At 55.8% G+C, this 21,487-nt stretch overlaps 1 protein-coding gene across 5 annotated transcripts; it reads right to left on the minus strand.

Annotated features, from left to right (window-relative positions):
• Positions 1-85: 85 nt before the first annotated feature.
• Positions 86-21,079, minus strand: DLK2 (delta like non-canonical Notch ligand 2). 5 transcript variants are annotated; one of them, XM_080408179.1, is made up of 6 exons: positions 13,707-21,079; positions 8,455-8,556; positions 6,794-6,857; positions 4,235-4,365; positions 3,421-3,565; positions 86-2,885 (listed from the first exon to the last, which is right to left on the minus strand). In XM_080408179.1, the coding sequence occupies exons 1-6, from the start codon at positions 13,777-13,779 to the stop codon at positions 2,111-2,113; spliced, it is 1,290 nt and encodes a 429-aa protein (XP_080264305.1). In that variant the 5' UTR covers positions 13,780-21,079; the 3' UTR covers positions 86-2,110. The 5 variants fall into 5 exon arrangements, with proteins under 5 accessions (XP_080264305.1, XP_080264303.1, XP_080264304.1 ...); XM_080408177.1 differs by lacking the exon at positions 13,707-21,079 and adding an exon at positions 8,641-11,115; XM_080408178.1 differs by lacking the exon at positions 13,707-21,079 and adding an exon at positions 10,656-10,766.
• Between the last annotated feature and the right edge of the window lie 408 nt (positions 21,080-21,487).

The raw sequence follows: 21,487 nt of genomic DNA on the forward strand, positions 1-21,487 counted from the left end.
GTGAGATACAGGAGTGGTGCCCTCTCTGCCCAAAGACAACCTTACCTCTTCCCTTACTACTTGCAGTGGGCACTGACATTTCCAAGCCCAGAAAGTCGCACCCAAGGACCTTGCTGCTTTTCCTCATTTACAGTGGAGAAGGCCTTCCCCTGAAGGGCCAGAATGTGATTACATTAAAGGCCTCTAAGGCTAGTTTATTTCAAGACCAGTTTTCCAAGGGAAACTCCCTCCTGCTCCCAGCTACACAAACCCACAGCTGCTTTCAGTTTTAGGATCAGATTGCTCTTCTCATTGGCACGCTTGGACTCAGTCCTGGGGTTTCCCTTTCTCCCCAAACTCTAAGGCAACATCTAGTGAGTACACACCTTTGCTACGCTGTCCTGAGGCAGGTCCCGCTCCTTCCTCTGGGGCTCTGCAGCCAGAGCATGGGGCAGCACAACTCCTATGCCACAATCTGGGTTTGCATTCTTGAGGGAAGTAGTGGTGCTTCATCCAGAAAAAGTGGCTGAGCAGCCTGATCTAACTGGATCTGCTGAGAGCAGGAGGTTGGTGTCCAGAGGTCCCTTGCAAACTACATTATTTTATAATTCTCTGATACACTGTTTCTGCACTTGTATTTGTTTTATTTGATAAAGGTACATCATTCATCCATGTATTAAAAAAATAATCTTTCTGATGAAGCCCCAGTCCCCTTTCCCAGGTCTCCCTCCTGGCTGAATGCTTGTTCCTCTGCTGTCTTCACACCATCTTGAACCCAGCTCTGCAACCCTACAGGAGCAGGGTTTGGGTTATGGGGTTTTCTACCCCACGGTTTAGCCCTCTGTGCCCATGAGGAGGCACAGAAAACCCAGAACCTGGCAGAGACGTGGATTGCTGCACGCCACACCGGCACAGGCAGACCTAGTACAAAGGCTGAGTGACATGGCCGTCCAACGCCTCTTAGCTGTGCTTTAGCGATGGTGAAGAAGCTGGTATTGTGTCTGCGTCCTACGGCCAGCCCAGGCTCAGCAGCCTGTCCTTACATCCATCCACTGTGGGGAGCTTAGCCTTTGTTGTATCAAAAAATGCTGCAATGGCTGATGTGGGGGTTGGTACCAGCTGCCTGCCTTGGAGTGACTGGGTGAGGAAAGGAGGATCTGGATCGTGTGTTGCTCCTGAACCAGCCACAGCACGTCTCCAGCCTTGTCCATCTCATTTCAGCTGCGAGGGCATATGAGAAGGACCAGCTCAGGCCCAGAGTGGAGCAGACCATGCTCCTCCTTGTCAGCAAACACTGAGGCAGATGTGCATGCTGGAGAGGGGAAGGAGCTCGGTCATTTGTGGCTAGACCAGAAAGGACGGCTCTGTAAAGTGGGGTGAGAAGACCCCTGGATCATCAGGAGGAAAGTACAGCATGTGTTTGTAACCCCAGGTCTGACGGCAAGAGGAGGGGGCATCACCAGGGCAGAAGAAGGGCACAAGGAGACCCCAAAAGATCTCCAGAGTCTCTCTGAACTGGCCCACTAAACCTCAAGGCCAGGGAGCAAGGGTGTGGGTTTGCTCGCTCCCTTGGGACATAGCATCTGAACTGACAGCCTCCAGCAACAGCTGGGAGCCACCCCACGCAGTACCGGGACGGGGAGGCCTGTGTGGCCATGACCATCCCCAAGACCCCAGAAGAAACACTCCAACACCAGTGGAAATGAGGACAAAAGCCCTTCCTACAGTCACAGCGAGGAGTTACAAAGGGCCTGGCAGAATGTGGGCTTGCAAGAAGGCTGTGCCCTCCCCGGCACTGCCCGTCCTGTCTCTGAGAGCTTGTGTCAGACGATACGGGCGCTGTGTGGTGTAGGCTGCAGGCGTCACGTCACTGCTCCCCTGCAGAGCTGCCCCAGCGCAGCCCTGCGCTCGGGTGCCCGTGGGTGCCCGTGGGTGCCGGCTGCGCCGACAGCTCAGACCCAGGCAGGGCCATCACACCAATGCTCGATGCCCAGGGGTTTTGTTGACGCATTCGCTGCCCTGGGAGCTCTTCCCCACTGCCTAGCTGGTGCCGGCACGGCTCCACAGGGTGCAGTTCGAGGGGTTTGCCAGCATGACGACCTGCCAGGGCCTGGCTCAGAGTCCTCGAAGCTCACAGCTCCGTCGTCTTCCTGGGCTCGATCAGGATGGTGTTGAGCATGCCCACCTGACACTCCTGGTCTTGGAGCTTCCTTGCAGCCTGAGAAGGGCTTTGGCACCAGTTTGATCTCTGACGGCCCCTCTGCCAGTTCCTCAGCATTAGCAGGACAGTGATGAGGACCAGCACTGCCGTCAGCACTCCAAACACCAGCACTGTCACCAGCTGGGCTTCGCTCAGCCCCGAGTCCCTTTGGGTCACCACCTCCTTCACAGAGATTTTCAACAACCCTCCCCCCTCTTTCTCACTGTGGTTGGCCACGCGCCGCCCCGTGACCACGGTCCTGACAGGCTCTGGCTGCGTCACCCCCAGCATCTCACTGGTGGTGCTTTTCACGCTTCCACCATTCTCATGGTTCACAGGGTGGTAGGGAGGAGCCCAGGTGGGCTTGGCCACAGAGATCTCGCAGGTTTTGCCGGTGAAACGGTCAGGACACAAGCAGTCATAGTCATTGATGCGGTCGTAGCACTTTGCCCCATTTTTGCACGGCTGGCTGGCACAGTCGTTGATGTTGATGGTGCAGAAACGCCCTTCGAAGCCCACCTGGCACTGGCAGGAGAAACGGTTGATCCCATCGTGGCAGGTGGCACCATTGGCACAGGGACGCATGAGGCAGTCATCCACGTCATTCTCACAGAGAGCCCCCACGAAGCCAGCAAGGCACCGGCAGGTGAAATTGCTGGCAAAGCCGTTTTCGTCTTGACACTGGCCCCCGTTCTTGCATGGAGACCTGCATGGAGAGCGCAAGGGTGGGTCATGGCCCTGGAGAGCAGAGCAAGCAGCTTCCCCCACACCAGGGAGGTAAACACACACAGCTGCTCACATGGGCACTGTCTCTCTCCATGGGGGCAGCTATATCAAGAAGACCAGGTAGGAGTTTCTGCCCCACCCCCCAGATGAAAGGCTATGGGACCTCCTCAAAGGCTGTGGCTGTGCACAGGCCCACCACCCACCAGGGAGGGTCTTCAGCCAAAAGATCTGAAGAGGAAACGTGCCCTCCTGATGCTCCCCGAAGGCATGACGTGTGTCAGCTCATCACACCTACAGCAGTGAGGGACAGGAATCTGTTCAGATCGCCAAAGAGACCTTGCCCCTATGGGACTCTGCAATCTATGCAGCTAAACCAAGGCCAAAGATGGTTTTTGCTTAACTCTATTAGCACATGGAAATCCACAGATAATGAGCCAAGTTGGCCCACCGCTTGGCAGCGTGTGACCCAAAGCTAATGCGGTCTGTAATCTTGCTCCCTTGCTGCTGTGTCTCACCCTGCCTTCTCACATGGCCCCGTCTTCATCTCACAGTCCTTCCCGTGGAAGCCTTCTGGACACAGGCAGGAATATTCCCCATCTCGATCGTAGATGCATTGAGCCCCGTTTTGGCATGGGGACTGATGTTCACAGATGTGTATGTCTGAGAGGAAAGAAAAGTGGGGATTAGTGAGAAAAGAGGGGCAATGTGGCCAATTCGGTTCAAATACAGCCTGTCAAACCCAGTGGGGATGGAGAAATGGTAGGAGCTTCTCCCTCTTCCCCTCCAGTGGGCATCTGCAGCAATAGAAATGCAGTGTCTACATGGTGTCTCCCAGCTACAGCCCACAACAAGCACAGGCTTAGGGGTGCAGAGAAAGCACATCATCCTGCAAATCTGCACAACGTGAAGATGCTGTGCATGCCATCTGCCCAGCCAGTGCAGACCCCGTAGCACAGGGAAGCCTCTGAGGCCAGAGGGGAGTTCACAAGCTACCTGCTGAAGGCAGGAAGCCCTGGGGGAAGCAGGAGGTGCTGCCCAGAGCCCAGCTGTGTCGGGAAAGGCAATGAGTTCATCTGCTCCATTTCCTGAGGCTGGCCGGTGTCCTGGCAGCTCTTGCTGTGCAGCCAGGGAGCAGGTGGCGGCAGCCTGACCTCTTCTGCAGGAAAGGGATGGTCCCAGCCACGGCAGCCAAGCAACATCTCATCTCCCAGGCAGCCCAAGCAGCATCACCTGGGCGGCTTCTCGCTACGCTGGCTCACCCGTCCATGCAGGGTGTGCTGGGGCTCTGCCCTCAACAGCGGAGGCTGGGATGTCCAGCCCGTGACTCACCTTTGTCACAGAACTTGCCGGCCCAGCCGGTGTGACAGATACACTGCCAAGGCTGGTGGCACGTCCCATGGAGACAGCCCGGCATACGCACACACTCCTCACAGTACTCGCCCTCCCAGCCTGGATCACACCTGCAGGAGAACAGCACATGGCAGCGTGATAAAACCCAAGCAGGGGCTGTAGAAAAGCTGGCTGCTTGCCGTGCAGGGTTCCCACAGATATGCTGGCACTGAGAATATTTCCCAAAGTCCCCCATGAACCTGCTGGCTCCCCCCTCCAGAGGAGGACAGTACTGGCATCTCATCTCTCCAAGGAAGCAAGCGGACAGAGAAGGAGGAGACTCACCCTCTGCAGCCAGGGAGGGTGAGGGGGCAGAAACAGAGCTCAGCAGCTTCACCTTCAGTGCCCACATCCCACTGCTCTCCTCCAGCCAGCCACTCTGTATACACCCCTGCATCAGCTCAGCAGTTCCTGCACCTCCCTCATCGCACAGCCAGTCTGTCGGGCAGAGAACAGCCCCATCCCTGGCCTTGAACTCTCTAAGGGAAAGGAACAAGAGGCCCCTGAGGCCCATGTGTGTCATTGTGCCCCTCTGCATTATAACACGTGTCATTTTTTCTTCTGAAGTGCACCAGAATCCAGCTGCGAAACCTTGCTTGCTGTGCCTGGCATATGGAATAGACTTATCAGCCAGCTCATGAGGGCAGTATGATAGGAAAACCCACAGCACACAACGAGCCTTCTGGCCCCAGAAGGGTGGGGCAGTGGCGATGGCTAAGTAAAGCCAGGCTACGTTGCTCCGGTGGCTTCCCTCAGACCTGCCAGCTCCAAGGAGGAAAGCAAGTGACAACAAGACAACAACTGCGTGGAGGTGGCACCAGCCACAACAAAAGCTATACTCAAAACAGCACCAAATTAAACCTAACAAAAACAGCGCAGTCTCTAGAGTGAGCAAGTCTCTAGAGTAAGCATTTTCACGGCTGGGGCTCATTTCGGTGTGCCGTGCCGTGGCTGCAGCTTTGCCAGGCTGGTCCAAAGCTGCACTCTCACATCTGGACTGGCTATTGTCACTGCAGGTTGTTCCAAAGCAATGAGGAAAATGGTTAAAAAAATAAATATGTATGTTAGCTGGAGGCTTTCTGATGGGAATGGAAGCGATATCACGTGCCCGATAGCGTTTGGGGAAACGCATTCACATTTCACAGCTTACAGAGGGCTGTGGGCACCCCTAGCCCCAGTACCTGCAGGGAGCAGGTGCCATCAACTCTTCCCCTTCTCTAAAAGGGAGATGGCCAACCTAAAAATTGCCGAGGTGAGGAGGAGGTCAGGTCTCCCTGAGTTTGGGGAGATTTCAATTGGGGTACTGCCAAGCTGCTGAAGTGTTCAGCAAATGCTCTGGAGGCCTGAAATCCGGTGCAGCAACTCGTGTGTGCCTCCACCAGAAAGACCTGCAGCTGGGCCACCCACCACATGGAGAAGTGCATCATCTCTGGCCAGGGCTGCACAGCACCGAGCTCCCCTGACCAGCCACAGCCACAGAAAAGGCACAGGGAGGACCAAGCTTTTTGCAGCTACAACTGGGGGCCCAGCAAAACCAGAGCTGGAAGCTCCCTGACGCAGTGGTCAGTGTGGCTACAGTCACTACGGCCACGTCTGCTCCATTAGGTGAGAACAAGTGACCCAGGTGTGGCGTGACACTGGGGGCTGTGCTGCAAAAGGGGCTGAGCATGCCCCAGCGAGGAGATCGGTGCGGGGGGCAGTCTGTCCCCTTGCAGCACGGGTGTTTGGGCCAGCCTGCTCCTCCTGGGGCTGCCCTGCAGGATGGAGGCTCTGGGTGGCCCTACAGTGTCCAGGGCCGCGGCAGCCCAAGGCAGCCACGTGGTTGCTTCCCAGGCTGAAGTGCAGGGTCAGGCTCTGAGCTTGCACCTGCAGGATCTGGGCACCAGCTGGAGCTGGGATGCCAGGGATCACACACACACTGCTGCAACTAGCTTGCCAGCGCTCTATGAAAACACTCGGAGATACCCACCACAGCCCAGGCTTCTGAGAGGTGACCCCTGCTGCCCTGAAGCATTTATGTGCAGACTGGCAGCTCTTCTCTTCCACACCCCCAGGGAGAGCAACCACATCTCAACCAGTGAGGAAGCCAAGTAAGCTGGCTGACACCCAAGCCTGCCCTGCTGCCTAATGACCTTCCCCATCGTATCTGAGCCTGAAGGCTGCCTCCCATCACCCAGGCATGGCCAGGCTGTCCTAAGCTCCAGCCTAGACAAAAAGGGCTCAGCAGAATTACATTGGTCAGTGTGCAGCGAGGGGGACCCTGGAAGAACTGAAGGAAAGGCTGGAGGGGACCAACAAGAAGGTGAGGGATCAAAATCTCCTGCTCCAGAAGGTGTCAGGTGAAAAAAGAGCAGTCATCGGTTCCAGGTGTGGGTGAACGGAGGAGGAGGCATCTCTTCAACGTGGGGCAGGGGTGAGGGCACTGAAGACACAGCATCAAGGGAGGGAGAGCATTTACGGTCAGGGCAGCAGGAGCAGGGAGCCAAGGACAAGCCATACCTGCACTTCCCATCCTGGTCACAGCAGCCGTGGGCAAGATTACAGCGCTCACTGCAGTCATCACCTACAAGGCAGGAGATGGGTAGAGCTGAATTAAACAGAGACCATAGATGACTCCAGATCTGCTTGTGGCCCTGCTGGCTCACAGCTTTTTTTTTTTCTTTCCTAAGCGCCGCCCTTCCCCAGAACTGTAAGGCAGGGGACCTTCCTTTCAGTGGCTGGATGCCACAGGAGAGATGAGGATTTTGCAGTGACCCAAGAAACAGTAACACTGCCTTTATTGAGAAATGGGACTGCTTCAAAACTACCTGATCTCTGATCATCTTTCCCACCCTCTCTCTGCTGCCTCCTTTAGACCTGGGGCCCTTCATGGCAAGAGCTGGGGTCACCTGTGCATTAAGGCGACCTGTGTAATAGGGCCTGACCCACCTGGAATCTTGCTCCCACAGTTGTCCAGCAAGCGTGGTGGGAAAGGTCAGGGCCAGGTACTGTGAGGGGCACAAAGGGAACAAGGATGGAAATGGAAGGAATGGCTCCTCTTTATCTCCCAGCATGTCCCCATCCCCAGGGACAGCTTTTGGCATGGAGCAGTCTGGCTGGGGCTCCTGCCCTCCACCAGGACCCAGCTGCCAGCACTCCTCCTCCAGTGCAGGGAGGCAGGACTGGGCATCGCATGGAGCCACGTATCCAGTTCTGTTTATTTATTTAGAAGTCACAGAAGCTGTAACTGAGCCATGGCTTTGCCATGCCACTTCTCATCTTCCACTTGGCGCTGGTCTGCTTTCTCTAGCCAGGTCTCCCCTTTCATCTCCACCTTCCCCTCTCCTCCATCACTTGCTTGTATCTTAGCCCCACAGGGAGCTGGGTCACTCAGGCTCCGTGGGCAGTAGAGGCAGAGCAAATGTCAGGAGGCAGGGGGTTTCTCCAGAAGCCCAGCATAATCCCAGGAGATGAACACCCTTACCTGACTGAGCCCTGCCATCCCGGCCCGGGGCACGTTAAAGCTCCCACACCAAGAGATGTGCTCAGGCTTTCCCCAAGCTGCATGATGTGCTGCCTAGGAGGCGAGCAGGGGGAAAAATCCCCCATGCACGCGTTTTTGCTACAGTGAGGCAGAAGGTCCCACTGCTCAGGATAACAGCCTCCCAAAACAAGCCACCATGGAGTTGGAGCAGCATCCTGGGACCTCTCAGTGCAAGCCTGAGTATCATTGCCTTTCCTTTTTGTAACCATCTCTCCTGGCAGATGGCTTTGGGAATTCACTGCTTATCCGGAGCTAGGGGAGCACAAACTAATCTTTGGGAAGGGATTTTCTCTCATGGGATCCAGAATTAGCTGTTCAGTTTTGGGATCTTCTTTTCCCTTGCCCTGCCTTTCTGAACAGGCTCATCGGTTCAGAGACCCATTCACCCAGACAGAACAGCGGGACTTCTCACTGCCCACCTGATCAGGCACTGCCACCCCCATGGGCACCACAGCAAGGGTCTCTACCATTGCTACCTGTCACCCCCCAGGTGCTGGATGACTGAGTAGCACTTTCTGGTCTTCCAGGTCAGGCCAGCTCTATTTTGCATGGAAAACTGAGGAGACTTCAGCAACGCCAAGGACAGGTTTGGAAAGACGGATATGAAAGAGAAGGACACATGTCTACAGAGACTCACCTTGGGCAATCTGGTGATGGGCCAAGAGTATCCAAACCAAGGACATGAGCTGGAGACAGAAGCTCCTGAGCATGGTCAGCGTGGCCCCACCGAGATGAACACCTACGGAGAGAAAAGGAGCAAGCTCAGAAAAAAAACCTGGCTCACAAGGCAGCTTCACTTCACGCATCTCTTCCTCTCTGCTACCTGGGAGTTTTGAGTTGAAACATCCAGTTTTGTACAGACTTGTCACCACACTCCTCTCTGTCCTTCCAGACTCCTTCCTTTAAGGCAACGTTGGAGCACTAAGAATCAAAAAGCCTTTTAAAATGCATATACAGGAGAACCAAGTGTGCACACTCAATCCTGAGTGTGCAATAGCTGAGGCTGTTACACCACATCTTGGAGTAGCTGCCCCTCCTAGCTGCCATTAAGAGAGCAGAAGCCTCCAGAAATACCAGCCCAGCTGTGGGGACCTTCATCTTCCTTCCCTAGGGGGGCTTGAGCTTTGTGTTAAACAAGGTCCCTCCCGTACAAATTCGAATGAATAGGCGGTTGAGTCTTTTTGCAGCACCCAGGCTGCTTTTCAAGCCTTTCAGGAGGACGGGGAATGAGGTAGATCTAGTCGACGAGCAGGCAGTCAACAGCAGCCCTATTTCATTTTCCAAGCAAGGAAGCGAAGCGATAGGCACCAGACCTGGGCTGCAGCCCGGGCAGGAAGGGCGAACACGCAGCTCTCATGAGGTCCTTTCCCTCGGCTGTCCTGCAGAGAGCCCTGTCAGCCCAGGGTTCCTGCACCCATCTATTTTCCGACCGCCTCCTGCCCTCGTGAAGTAGCATTACTTTCCAAAAACGCTTCATTCCCTCCCAGCCTTCTGGGGTTGTTAAGGGCAGGAAATTCGAGGGTGATATCATAAATATATCACTATAATGAGATGGGAGGGGTTAAACGGTTCTGCTAGGAGCGTGGCGAAGGTATGGAGCAGGCTCCATCCAGCCGCGTGGGTGTGATGGACAGGGGCCATGCCACTTTCAGCTTGACTCTTCATCTTGGGAAGGTTGTGTTGGGTTGATAGTTGCATGAATGACTTCTCAAATGGAGAGAGAAGTCCTGCCACCCACCCGCATGAACACATCCACTGCAGGAAGCGTTTTTGGGGTCCCTGCTAAGGGCTTCACCTGCCTGGACCAGACAAAATAGCCCACAAAAGCAATGACGTTGCTCGAAGCATCTCTCCAGCATCACCAACAAGGGATGCAGCATTTTCGGAGGCTACAGGATGTTCCCGTCACTGCCCCAGCGTGGACTGCAGCATCCTCCCTCCCCACGGTCCCCTTGTCACCTTGCCTGCAGGACCCTCCTTCGCCTCCTGCCCCAAGACGCTGGGCAGTGGCGAACAGCTGCTGCATTTCAGGGAAGGATGAAGCAATTCCTGTGAAACTTATAAAATAATTTAGGGCTGAACAGTTGGTATCCTGTTCCTTCAGGGCTGCGAGGAGCTCACCACCCGCCCCCCACATGTCATTGCACAGGTCGTTTGCCCCGTGGCTCCCCGCAGCCGCCCCACCGGAGGTGCAGCCGCCCCACCAGCGCGGCTCCCAGCTCCCCCCCGGGGGCTGCCCCGCACCCCGGCAAGGCGCCGGCGGCATCTCGGGGGACAGCCGGTGCCAGGGGGAGGGGGAGCAGCACCCGGGCAGGCCTGGCTTTGGGTCGCAGGGACACAGCGGGGGAACCTGCCCCCGTCCCGCTCCTCCGCTGCCGCCCGGCAGGCTGGGGGCCACCAGCCCCTCAGGAGCTGCGGGCTATTAGGGACGTCCCCGGAGGCTATTAACCTGCACCTCGGCGGTATTAGGGACCTCCGTACGGATGGGGGCTACCAGGGACAACCCCAGGAGGGGGCTATCGGGGTCCCCTCCGGGCTGGGGGTCCGGGGTGGAAACCTGGAGGATACCGCGCCGCTGCGGATCGCCGCTCTCGCCCCCCCACCTCCCCACCCCCCCGCGGCTTCGGGACCATCCCAAGCCCCCAGTGCCTCCCGGAGGGGCACGGCCACGGGGGTGCCCGCCTGCTCCCCCCCGTCCCGTCCCCCGGAGGGGGTCGTTCGGCTGAGCCCCGCATCGCCCCGGCCTCACCGGTCCCCCCCCTCGCGGTCGAGGCGGCAGCTGGGGGAGGCCGGGGGAGGAGGGCTGTCCGTCCCCGCCGCCCCAGCCCCCCTGCTCACCTCGGCGACGCGGTGGGTCGTGGGGCTACCGCGGTGCGCGGCGGCGGGGGGCGGCCATGCCCGGCGCGGCGGCGGCGGGGCTGGGGAGGCGCGGGGCTGCGGAGGGAGCTGCCGCCGCGTGTGCCGCGCCGCTCCGCCCGCCGCCGCCGCCGCCGTGCAGCCCCGGCCGCCTGCCAGCGGCTGCGTGTGCCTGCACATCCCCGCTCCCTCCCCGGGACATCCCGCCTCCCGCCGCCCCAAACCGCAGGCAGCCCCCGGCCCGGCCCGGCCCGCCCTGCCCGCTCACCCCTGCCCTGCTCCCGCCGCCGCGGGCGGGGGGCCCGGCACGGCCCCACGCGGGTCCGCCCGCCCCGGGGGTGGGGGGGGGGCTGCGTCTGCGAGGGGTCACCGCTCCCGTCCCGCCGCGGCGGCCCGCAGGGCACGGAGGAGTGCCCCGGGCTAGGGGTGGCCCCCCGATGCGCGGCCCTGCTGGGAGACCCCCGCCCGGGGCTGGGGGGGCTGCAGCGGCGGCCCCCCTCGCGGTTGCAGACACACGCGTGGGCAGAGGCCGGGGGCTGGTGCTGCGGGACGCCGCAGAGCACCGCGCCTGGCAGCCTGGTTCCTCTCAGAGATAGTGCGGGATGATCTGAGCCCTCATTTCACCCAGATTATCGGACACAAGTGAAGGTGCCTCCTGCGGCCTCTCTCTGCCGGCTTCGGGAGCCGCTGACACAGCTCCGCGGGCAAGCCGTGGGGTCAGGAAGCCCCATCTTAAAGCAGAGATGCAACGTGGGGTGGTGACCCCACACGAAAGAAGCCATCCGGCAAGGCTGTGGGGCCCGGCACTTGTCTCACTGCTACGCACAAGCCGTAGACACCAGCACCTCAGTCAATGACAGGGTGACAACCCTGAGGTAAGGGCTGGGCCGTCACATCTTCAGAAGGAACAGCTGCCCGCTCGCCTCCTCACCTTGCATAGCCTTTCTGCTGCTTGACAAGATAGCATCTGTCACCTTCAAAGGTCTTAGCAATCCTTAATTAGATTACAAGTCCCCCTCAGCCAGCCCTCTTCTACCCCTGCACCCCATGAGTTTTGCTATTTTCCACCAGGAAGGAAGAACTGTGCCCTACTGGCACTTATATGGATGCTTCCACATCCCATTTCATCTCACCAGACAAAGCTCAACCCATGGGTGCTCTCACCTTCTCCAGTCCCCCCTCTGCAGTTCCTGACAGCCCTGCCAGCACCATGCGCCCTGCGGCAGCCACAGATGGCACTGCCAGCCCCCGCACCCTGGCACAGCCCGACAGCCAGCAGCCCATCAAGGCCCAGCTCTCCGCCAGCCCTGACTGCAGACCCCTGCTTGCTCCATCCTCAGCAGGCCTGGACAGCGCAACCCCACCGAGCAATAACATGGGACCCTCCCACCCTGCCCACCGCCACGGGAGTTGCCCCCTTCCTGCCCCTTTCCTGCTCTCTTATCAGCCAGGAGCACTGTTCCTTTCCCTGCCTGCCTCCTCCTGTCTCCGTTGCCCCACCTAACTGTTCCAGCTGCTCACAGGCTGTTCCATCAGCTCCTCAGGTATTTATGGGACAGGCTTGCACCAGCTCTGTTCTGAGATGCTTCCTGTGGTTCTCCATCCAATCTCATCCCCCAGTCCTTCACGTCCAGTTCAGCCTGCTTCTGAGTCCTGGTTCACACCATATTCTGGGGTTTATGCCATATCTGGGGCTTACAGCAAAAGGGAGAGGGGGAGGCTGAGGGCAAAGCACAGCTCCTGGTATTTGGCTAAAAAATAGATAACCTCTCCTTCAGTCACCGATGCTTTAGGACCTGGAAGGATCCACCCTTCTCCTCTGACCCCCACAACACCCTGCTTTGCACTCTTGGCTCTTCCAGTCATTGGGGTTGGAGGCCAAGTTTGTACTGGCGGTACCTCCAATGCTGAGTGTAGGCTGCTTAGCCTCACCCTCACCTCCTCCTTGAAATCCTACTGCCTGCACTGACTGTTTGAGGTACGACACCACGTCCCGCAACATCCTCACCTGCTCTCGTACTCCTCTGCTGGGACCTGACCTGGTCCCGACCGCACTGCGCTGCAACACCATTGCACAACCACGCCTAGGTGCTCTTAAACCCCTTTGGTTAAACGTGCCCAAGAAAACCCTCTGGGTGCTGTGTGCGCATTTGAACAGGCAGGTAGGAGGGCGCTTGCTGAGGGGTCCCTGCGCACTTTGATATCGGTAAGTATCGATGACTACACAGGAGCGCTGCAGGAGAGGGAGACGGGGTTAGGTTGCAGTCAGCGGAGCAGGACACGTGGCTCTCCCTGTGCCGCTTCTCTCAGAGGTGAGAGCTGTGGTGTGGAGCGAGGGCTGTCCGGGCTGAGGAGTTAAAGGTTGTTGCTGGAGACCTGAATGCTGAGGCAGGGGAAGGGAGAACAGAAACCCGGCTGGGATTTCAGAGGGGGAGAAATGGGCATGTTCGAGGAAATGAGGTTTGGTTTTGCACATGAGTATCACAGACAGAAGCAGGCAGGGATGGGTGGGAGTGAAAAAAGTGGGTACAGAGGAGGGGGCAGGGACCAGAATGGAACCCCAAGCACTGTGGACCTTGGGCACCCTCCTCACTCAACAGTGAAGGCCTCCTGTCCCACCACCCACCGCAGTCCCAATTCCCAGTCTTGCTCTGGCAGCCCCTGGGCTGCCCAGGGTGATTCAAACAGAGCAGCTCTATTTGCGGACCTAAGAAATGGGTGTTGAGGAGGGTATTCCTGCACTTGGCTTAGACCCTGCTCTACTGGGCTCTGATCCCTGCCGTGCCATCCCTAGAGGCATCTCGGATGGAACAGCTGCTGGGGCAGAATTAGGAAGGATTTTTTCCTAACCATAAGAGTCCCTCCACTGCTTTTCCTTCTGGTGAAGGAAATCCCACAAAACAGAGACATGGGGTGGGAACAGGAATGACCCATCACTATAGTCTCTCCCTCCGATGTCTGCTGGCTGCAGGCTCCCTTCCCTGTCATCCTTCCAATGCACCATCACTGCTCCCAGACAGAGGGAGGAATTACCTGTCAAAACCAGCTGGAGCTGCTTCCCTTTCTTCCAGTGTCTGGAACCTGCACCTTGGAGACAGCCGGACATCAGGGGTGAGGAGCAGGTGCTGGGCTGAGGGAACAGGTGATGTCGCCTTTTCTCCTTCACCAAGGAGCCTTCCCCGGAGCAAGAAGAGAAAGAAACTCTTCCCTGTGCAGAAGCCCAGAGAAACTCACCCCTTCCTGCCCACTCTAATCCCTCGAGGGAGGCAAAGGAGTGGCACAAAGCAGCTGGAGAAAGACTGCAAACACCTCCGAGCTGCCAACTCAAATGATCATCCTCTCCCACAGCTCTCGCTCTGGGTCACCCTCTCCGCCTTACGCACGGCACCAGCCCGGGGTCTCTGGGTTAAAACAAATGTTCTCCCCCATCCCACCCCCCTTGCTTTTCCCATTCCACCCCAGCCCACAACAAACATCAGCAGCTCGCTGGCCCTGCAGCCATGTAACCCAACCCTGGCCATTGTTCCCCCTTCCCCAAGGTCTATATTTGACTCTGCGGCAGTACCGTGGCTGTGCGTGCATGCGTGTGTGTGTGTGTGTGCGCGCTCCCTGCACACGCACGCTCCGATATTTGTTCAGAGCCTCATTCCCCAGATGCCCGGGATTACTTAGAAATAGCTTCCATGGGCAGTAGGTGTTTGTGCCTGCAGCAGGGAAGTGGAGGGGGCGGGTAAAAGAGAAGGGAGAGGGTGAAAGTCAAAGGTGGAAAACCTCCTGGCTCTTCCCTCCCAATTTGCACCGTCTCTGCGGAGCGTGGCCGGGTTGACAGATGACAACACATACACTCAACAGCGGGACAGGCGGCAGATCTGGGGAATGATGAAGAAAATGCCAAGCTGTGGTCTTGATGAATCCATCCTGTGTCACCCTGCCCTAAGTTTTGTTCTCTGGTGGCAACAGTACAGTTCAGCCTCCAAAAGCCCTTCAGACCTTCCTAGGTCTGGTGGCTGAGGCCACCAGGAATGGCACTGGGGAGGAAAATACCTAATTCCCTTAGCCTGGTGGCTTTGCAAGGGAAGGGGTGCGTCAGCATATGGGGGCTGCCCTGGGATTCACCCTCTGTTTCAGTACTGCATTAAGGGTAGCCACCCTGGGCTACCCTGGGATGTATTTTGTGTTTTCCCAAAGCCTCCAGGAATGCTGCCCAAGCCCAGTGTCACATTCCCTGTGACCCTGGAGTCCCTAAGAACACTGCCTAGGCTTGGCATGAGCCTCTTTTATTTGCATCCTTTGTGGCTTGCCAGGACACACGGCAAAATCAGAAATAAGTGCAGTGAAAACAAACAACAGGAAGGATCGCCTTTATCCTAAACACTGATGATCTGGGGAAGTCACTGCCACTGGGTAACAAGAAAAGGCATTAATTTACAAAATGACTAGACATCTATATAGATAGTGAGAATAAATAGGAACGAAGTCCAAAGAGCTGTAAACCCTCTTGCTCCAGGGCACTGAAGATGAGCTCTTAGGTAATAGAGTAAGGAGCAGCTTTCCACAAGGGCAGGTTCTTCAGTACTTTTGTGCAGAGCAATGCTTGTACCTTCCCCTGAGCTGTGCAGAGCCGGCCCTGGGAGAGGAAGGATGCTGGGTATGAGCAGGCTCCATCCATCCTTACTCACTGGACAGGGGGGTGGCCCAGCATCACCAAGCCCAAGGGAGGATGGACTGTATGGGTGCTGCAGTGGTGCCTCGAAAGGTGATTCCTGGATGTTCAGAGCCAAGTGTCAGCCCCCATCCAAGCCTCTGACTGCCAGCTTGCCTCACCTCCACTCCACGCCAGTGTGGGGGGTCCCTCATCATCATCGGGGCTGCTGCTTCCTGAGGGGTGTCCGTACCCTGCACTGGCCTCCAGGAGCTGCTCCATTGGGACTAGCTAAAATTTGACTGTCTGCTGGGCTGCTCCAATAAAACAGATCCTCGGAGTGTAGGAGAGTGCATGTGTCATAATAGACTTGAGTTCGGTACCTGGCAGCCTCCAAACCTGCTGTGAGGAGCTGAGAAAGTAAGCTTAAAGTCATACATTGTGTTTATATTGAGATACAGATTCCTTGAATCCACCCTCAGTACTTTTGTCCAAGACAGGACAGAATCATCAGCAAAACAAAAAAAGAAAAAAAGGAAAAAAGAAAGATGAAATACTGGAGTCAAAAGAAATTAAATTTGAAGAGGGAGGGAAAGAGGTGGAGGTATATATGGAGGGCGGCTAGAGAAAAGGTGTTTAACCTTGCTCTCCCACAGCTCAAAAGACTGAGTCATCCCCCTTCAAAAAACCCCATTGAGAAGGTGTAAGTTTCTTGTTTTGCCCTGTAATTTCTGATTTCCCTCCATGTGTGTGTGACAGCTAATTTCAGGGCTCTCCAAGGACATAAGACTTCAGGGGGTGTACCTGTTCCCCCCAGCTGCTTTCCGCTGCCAGGAGGAGGTCTGGAAGGACCGGAGTGGGAAGGAGATGTGTGCCAGGCTTTCCCTTTTCTGGCACACACCCACAGGTGCCTCGAAGCCCACCTCCAGCCATCCCTTCTCCCTTTCCCTTTCCAGCTGGCAGCTCTAGCAATGAAACCTCTTAATCTCACCAGAAGTTCGCAAGCATTTAATGGGAGTCTCTTGAAGCAAATGTTTTGAGCTTCCTTGGTGCTTGCCTCTGAGCTTGCTCCTGGGTATTTACAGAGGTTGGCATCTCCTGGTGTTTGCAGCAAAACCTGGCAGGAGAGCCTGTTGCAGTGAATTTCAAGGTCATTTTACAAAACTGCGGCCTGTGCTTAGAAAGGCTTGAACCCCGGGTGCAGAGGAGAGGAGTCCATAATTAGCAGCCCCAGGGGATGTGGATGAGTGTTGGAGGGGAGGCTAATTGCAGACTGACTGGCTCCTTGGCCTTCAGCAGCTCCCGTGAAGCAGGGAAGCAGTGTGCTCAGCCAAGCACCAAGCGTGTCCTAGGGAAAGGTAATTCCTCCCTGGCCTGCCTGGACCCGTCCCTATAAACAACGAGAGCTGCACAGGGAGAGCAGTGCTGCAGATTTCACAAAATAAAAAAAGTCTCTGTGAGCTGCAGACATGCGCTAGGCACGCAGAAGGGCTCCTCGAGAGACGACACACAGCCACGTGCCTCTACCTGAAAGAGCCAGCGAGTCCCTGCTCTGCCCTCAGAGGGCTTTGGGGGATCAGCTCCTTCCCCCCAGCCCTGCACCCTGGCAAAGTGCTGTCCCAGCACCTGGGCATGCAGTGTCCTCCCCTCGCACATGGGCTCTGCCCCACATGCGGACGAAGCCCCATCTGCCTGCGCATGCTGGGGTGAGCCGGCGTCATGCCTAACCCCTCCACCACCTCCCCATGCACTCTGGTGAGACATCCTCCCCCTTCCTTTCCACATACTTTTAACTCAGTTCATTTCAAACACTTTATTAGCATGACAAGCTAAACAAGTTTTGACAAAGGGGAAGGAGGCAGAGCTCCTTGAGTCTCGGTTGGAGGCTGACACTGTGACTCCAGCCTTTGCTTCCCGTGGGGAAAGTTCACCTTGCATTGGAGCAGCTGTCCTGCTCATTGGGCACATGTGCCATTTCTCTCCACTCCTTCACCAGGCTGAATCGCTGGCATGGGAGGGTGGCTGCCCTTCAGTCTCTGTGGCATGGCAGCACCCATGCTGGATTGAGCACCCACTGGGGCGAAGGCTTTACGGGGAGTGCTGGCAGGGCACAGGCAAGGCTGCTGGGAGGAGAAACCGTGCAGTGCTGGGGCAGCTCCTCCTGCAGGGACCTCACCCCAGGGAGCAGTGGTAGCTGTGGTGTGGGTCCCAGCTGGGAACTGGCTTTTTCTGGCAGAATACCCTGTATAAGGTCATAGCCTGGTACCTGGTCCCTTGCGGAGCCCTGGAACCACATAGAGTAAGAGTTGGAGGCACCTGTGCAGGGCTCAGTGCAAGAGCTGGGATCAGTTCACCAGGTGAGCATGGCGTGGAGCTGGTTACGAGCAGAAATGAAGGGGATGCCACAACCAAATACTTCAGGCCAGAAGACCCCAGCTTCTGCTGCCTGCCCCCAGCAGTGAAGCTGCCAGTGCAAATTGCGTGCAGAGAATACAAATCCACTGCTGCCAGGCTCTGTGCTCCCTGCGCCACGATTAAATTCTGCACCAGGGACCAGGCAAGAGGCAAGAGCAAGATGTTGCTGCACTATTTCATGGCTAGTTAGAAATGGCCAGTAGGGGTCACTGATATCTATTTATTTTATTCTATTTTTATACATATGCATTTATAAATATACAAAAAATGCATAGGCAGCAATTGTAATGAGGAAGTGTTGATGTGCAATGTATTAAGTATAGGATCCCCAAGGTCGGGCGAAAGTGCCCCTACATATGTCTGAAATACCAGCAGTAGCTGTGCATCCCTCTCTGCTCAAACCCCGTGATGGTGTGAAACCACCAAGCTGTGCCAAATGCCAGAGTACTGCGACGGTGGGTCTGTCATTGTTCTCCAGTTCTGCCTTCATCCTTCATCCTGTATTGGCAAAGATGCTTTGAGAGAGATTCAAGAGATTCAGAGATTCAGGCCTTGGGGGCAGGATATTGTGCCTGCTTGTCTTTTTGTGCAGTGCCCAGCACAATTACATCCCAACCGTGATGGGTGCCTTTAGGCAGTCCCATAAGACAAACAGCACTTTGGATTGGGATGGGTCAGAACACTGCTGTTCTTCTTCATCCACTGTTGCTGGGGACCCTGACAGCAAAGTGTTTGCCTGAGAAAAAACTCCAGGAGTTTTTTGAGGGTTGCATGTTTGTGTTAAAATTGAGCCCCAACCCACACTCTTATGTAGCGGGATGGACTGAATTATACACATGTTTGTTGTTAGCAACTGTTTTACTGGTGGGTTGTATTTTTCTGGTAGATGCATGCTCCAGGCATACTGGCAGGATGTGTTTGGCTGTCCAATTCTGCATCCACAGACTTGTTTGGCTGTCCTACGCTGGCAGTGCTTCACTGATCTTATTGTTCCCCAGGTGCTGTTGGTTTTGGGTGCTGAGCTCCTCGTGTACCGGCATATCCCAGAGTGCAAGCTCTGCTCAAAATACATCTTGGGTTTTTTGGTATTGGTGGGCTCAGACCATCCAAGAAACCTCTTCTGCCTCTGAGGGTTTCCCAGCTGAGGTCCATTGGGGAATCCTCTGTGCAGCTGGAGTCAGAGAAGTAGTGGAGGAGGTGATTGTTTCTTAGGAGTCCCTTCAGGAGTGCTGCACCCCAAGCTGGAGGACATGGGACTTCACGCAACTCTCGGGCAGGTGTCAGCTCCGAGCTGGCCACCAAAGTGTGGTCTGGCACCCACCATCTTCCCTGCTTGACCTGCATTGGTGGGGAACTTGAGAAGACCAAGGCTGCACTGCCTTCTCCTGGTGGGGAGACATTATTTCTGGCATCTACCTCTCCGCTAGCCGAGACCGTAGGCACTTCAGAGGGATTTGTCCCTCCACAGGGTGGCACCTGCCCCTCCAGGGGTTCCTTTTATACAGTTACAGGGGTCTATATAAAGTGCTGCCAGCTGGAAAGTATTTTGAAGAGATTCCTCCCTGCTCTTCACTAAGGGTCATAAATTCAGATGGTATTTGAGAGAATCTCAAATGTACTTCCAGGACTGTTTGCTGAAGGCTTTACATCCGCCAGAGGCCCTTAAAATAAAAGGATTATTGGGAGTCAAGTGTTAGATTACCTGGTGCTTGTTAATTGAACTTCAGAGGCTTTAGTGAGCAACTGGCTCTAGCAGGGAGCAGCACTTTGGTATTAATGGTGTTATATAAATGAATATAATGTAACCTAACGTCATGCTTCCCCATCATGTCACATCTCTGGGCGCAGGGCAGTGGTGAGTCCAGCTAACAAGCATACCGGATACAGGAAAAGGCAGGGTGGATGTGAGTGGAGAGGGAGAGGGACTGGGAATCCAAGGCCTTTGGGATCCGATGGAAGAGTGGGTTTTGGTGCTCAGAGCAGGTGACTGGTGTTCAGGCATCACGAGTTCGGTTCCTGCCTCCCCTTTGGCTGTCTGACCTTGGGATTTGATTTTGAGAGGAGTTGAGCTTAATGGAAGCAGTAAATGCTGAGACCATCTGAAAATCACTCTCTTCTTCCTGTGGGGCTTACTTCACCTAGGCTTGCAAAAAGCTTGAAGATCCTACTCTGACAGGTCACCAAAAGAAAGCAAAGGACTCTAATCATTGCTGCCATCAGTGCACACCCACGGAAACCTGAACAGGCCACAACTGTGAAGGCTCCAAGGCAGCAAGGCCTGGTGGAAATGAGAAACCTCATCAGCTATGAAAATTTCATCAGCTGGCGCGGTGGAAGCAAGAATCTGGAAGTGCAGAGCAGATGGGCAGCCTGGATTCTTGGAGCCATTGTCCTTCTGCTTGTTATCTGACTCCAGCACAGGGAGGATTTGGAGAATTTATGGGGGCACAAGTACCGAAGGCTTTCTTGAAATATCCCTGGCTGACGCGTGGCGTGGTGCAGACGGCACTTGCTGTGTGTGCAGCAGACGTTTTTGCACAATATTCCCAAGGTCACGGAAGAAGGGTCCTGCTGAGCACCTGTCTTTTATTGTGTAAGAGGGGGCACCACTTGGGCAGAGTTTCCAGTGCTGTGAGCCTGGTACTACCTGAATGCAAATCTGAAGGCTTAATAAACGTAGGACATTGAGGAACATCATCCAAATACTATCAGGACGTTTCCTAACCGTGCAAATTTCCTCTGGACTAGGCTCCATTATTTATCATGTGAATAATCAACTCAGGAGGTGTTTATAAAAGAAATGTTAATAGGGAAGGGGAGCAGAGGGTGAGTGTATGTGCCAGGCACAAGAGGCAATGGACAAAGTACCTGTGTGAGCTCAGAGTGGAATAAATGGGGCAATTTGGTTCAAAATTAAAATATATTGACTTCTTCAAGTCCCAAGGCTAGAACAACAGATGGAAGGCTTTGCAAATAAAGGCCAAAGCACATTACAAAACTGTGTCCAGATTTGACGAGCTGCTATCTGCCTTTGACTGGTACGTGTTGTACTCTGCCCCTCTCCTTTAAGAAGCAGGCAGTTATCCTTGGGGGTTTAGGTGGGCTTTCCCATTTATTCCTCTTCCTCCTTCTCCACCTGGCCCCACAGATGGGATACTTCCCTAGTGACAGGTTGTGCTATGCCCCAGACTGTCATGATGTTTCTCACAAGCTGAATCACGTAACGAGGGAAAGGAACGGGTCCTGGACACTGGCTCCCAGTGAATTGTCCTGGCTGGCAAAGACCTGAACGGAGCAGATCACCTGCCATTACTGTGAGCCCATTTTGGGTCCTGACTGCACCCACGGGCTCCAATTGCTGTGACCAGCCTATACATGTTTGGTTTTTTTTCCTCCTGTCATCTTCATCAGCTCAGGGGTTTAGCTGCCTCTTTGTAGGGTCTGCTCTCAACTGCGTAACCTCGGAGGCAGCCTGCAAGGTGACCAAGGGCTGGAGCAGCCAGGAGCAAAGGCAGGGGCAGGTTCTGCATCCTTCCCAGCTAGGCCAGAGGCCTCTGCCAGGGCCTCGGCCCACCCCGCCTCGTTCCGTGCATTTGCAGACACCTCCGCCGGGCCACCTTCCCCCCGAGGGCACACGGGTGGCGGTCTGCTGGCCCACCCCTGCGCCGTGCCCTCGAAGGTACTTTTTGAACGGGCGTGTCTCACCAGGGAGACGTACTGAACGCGAACGTCCACGCAGCGCCCCGCGGGGGGGCCG

This window comes from Falco punctatus (assembly GCF_963210335.1).
Source record: "Falco punctatus genome assembly, chromosome: 12".
Taxonomy (NCBI): domain Eukaryota; kingdom Metazoa; phylum Chordata; class Aves; order Falconiformes; family Falconidae; genus Falco; species Falco punctatus.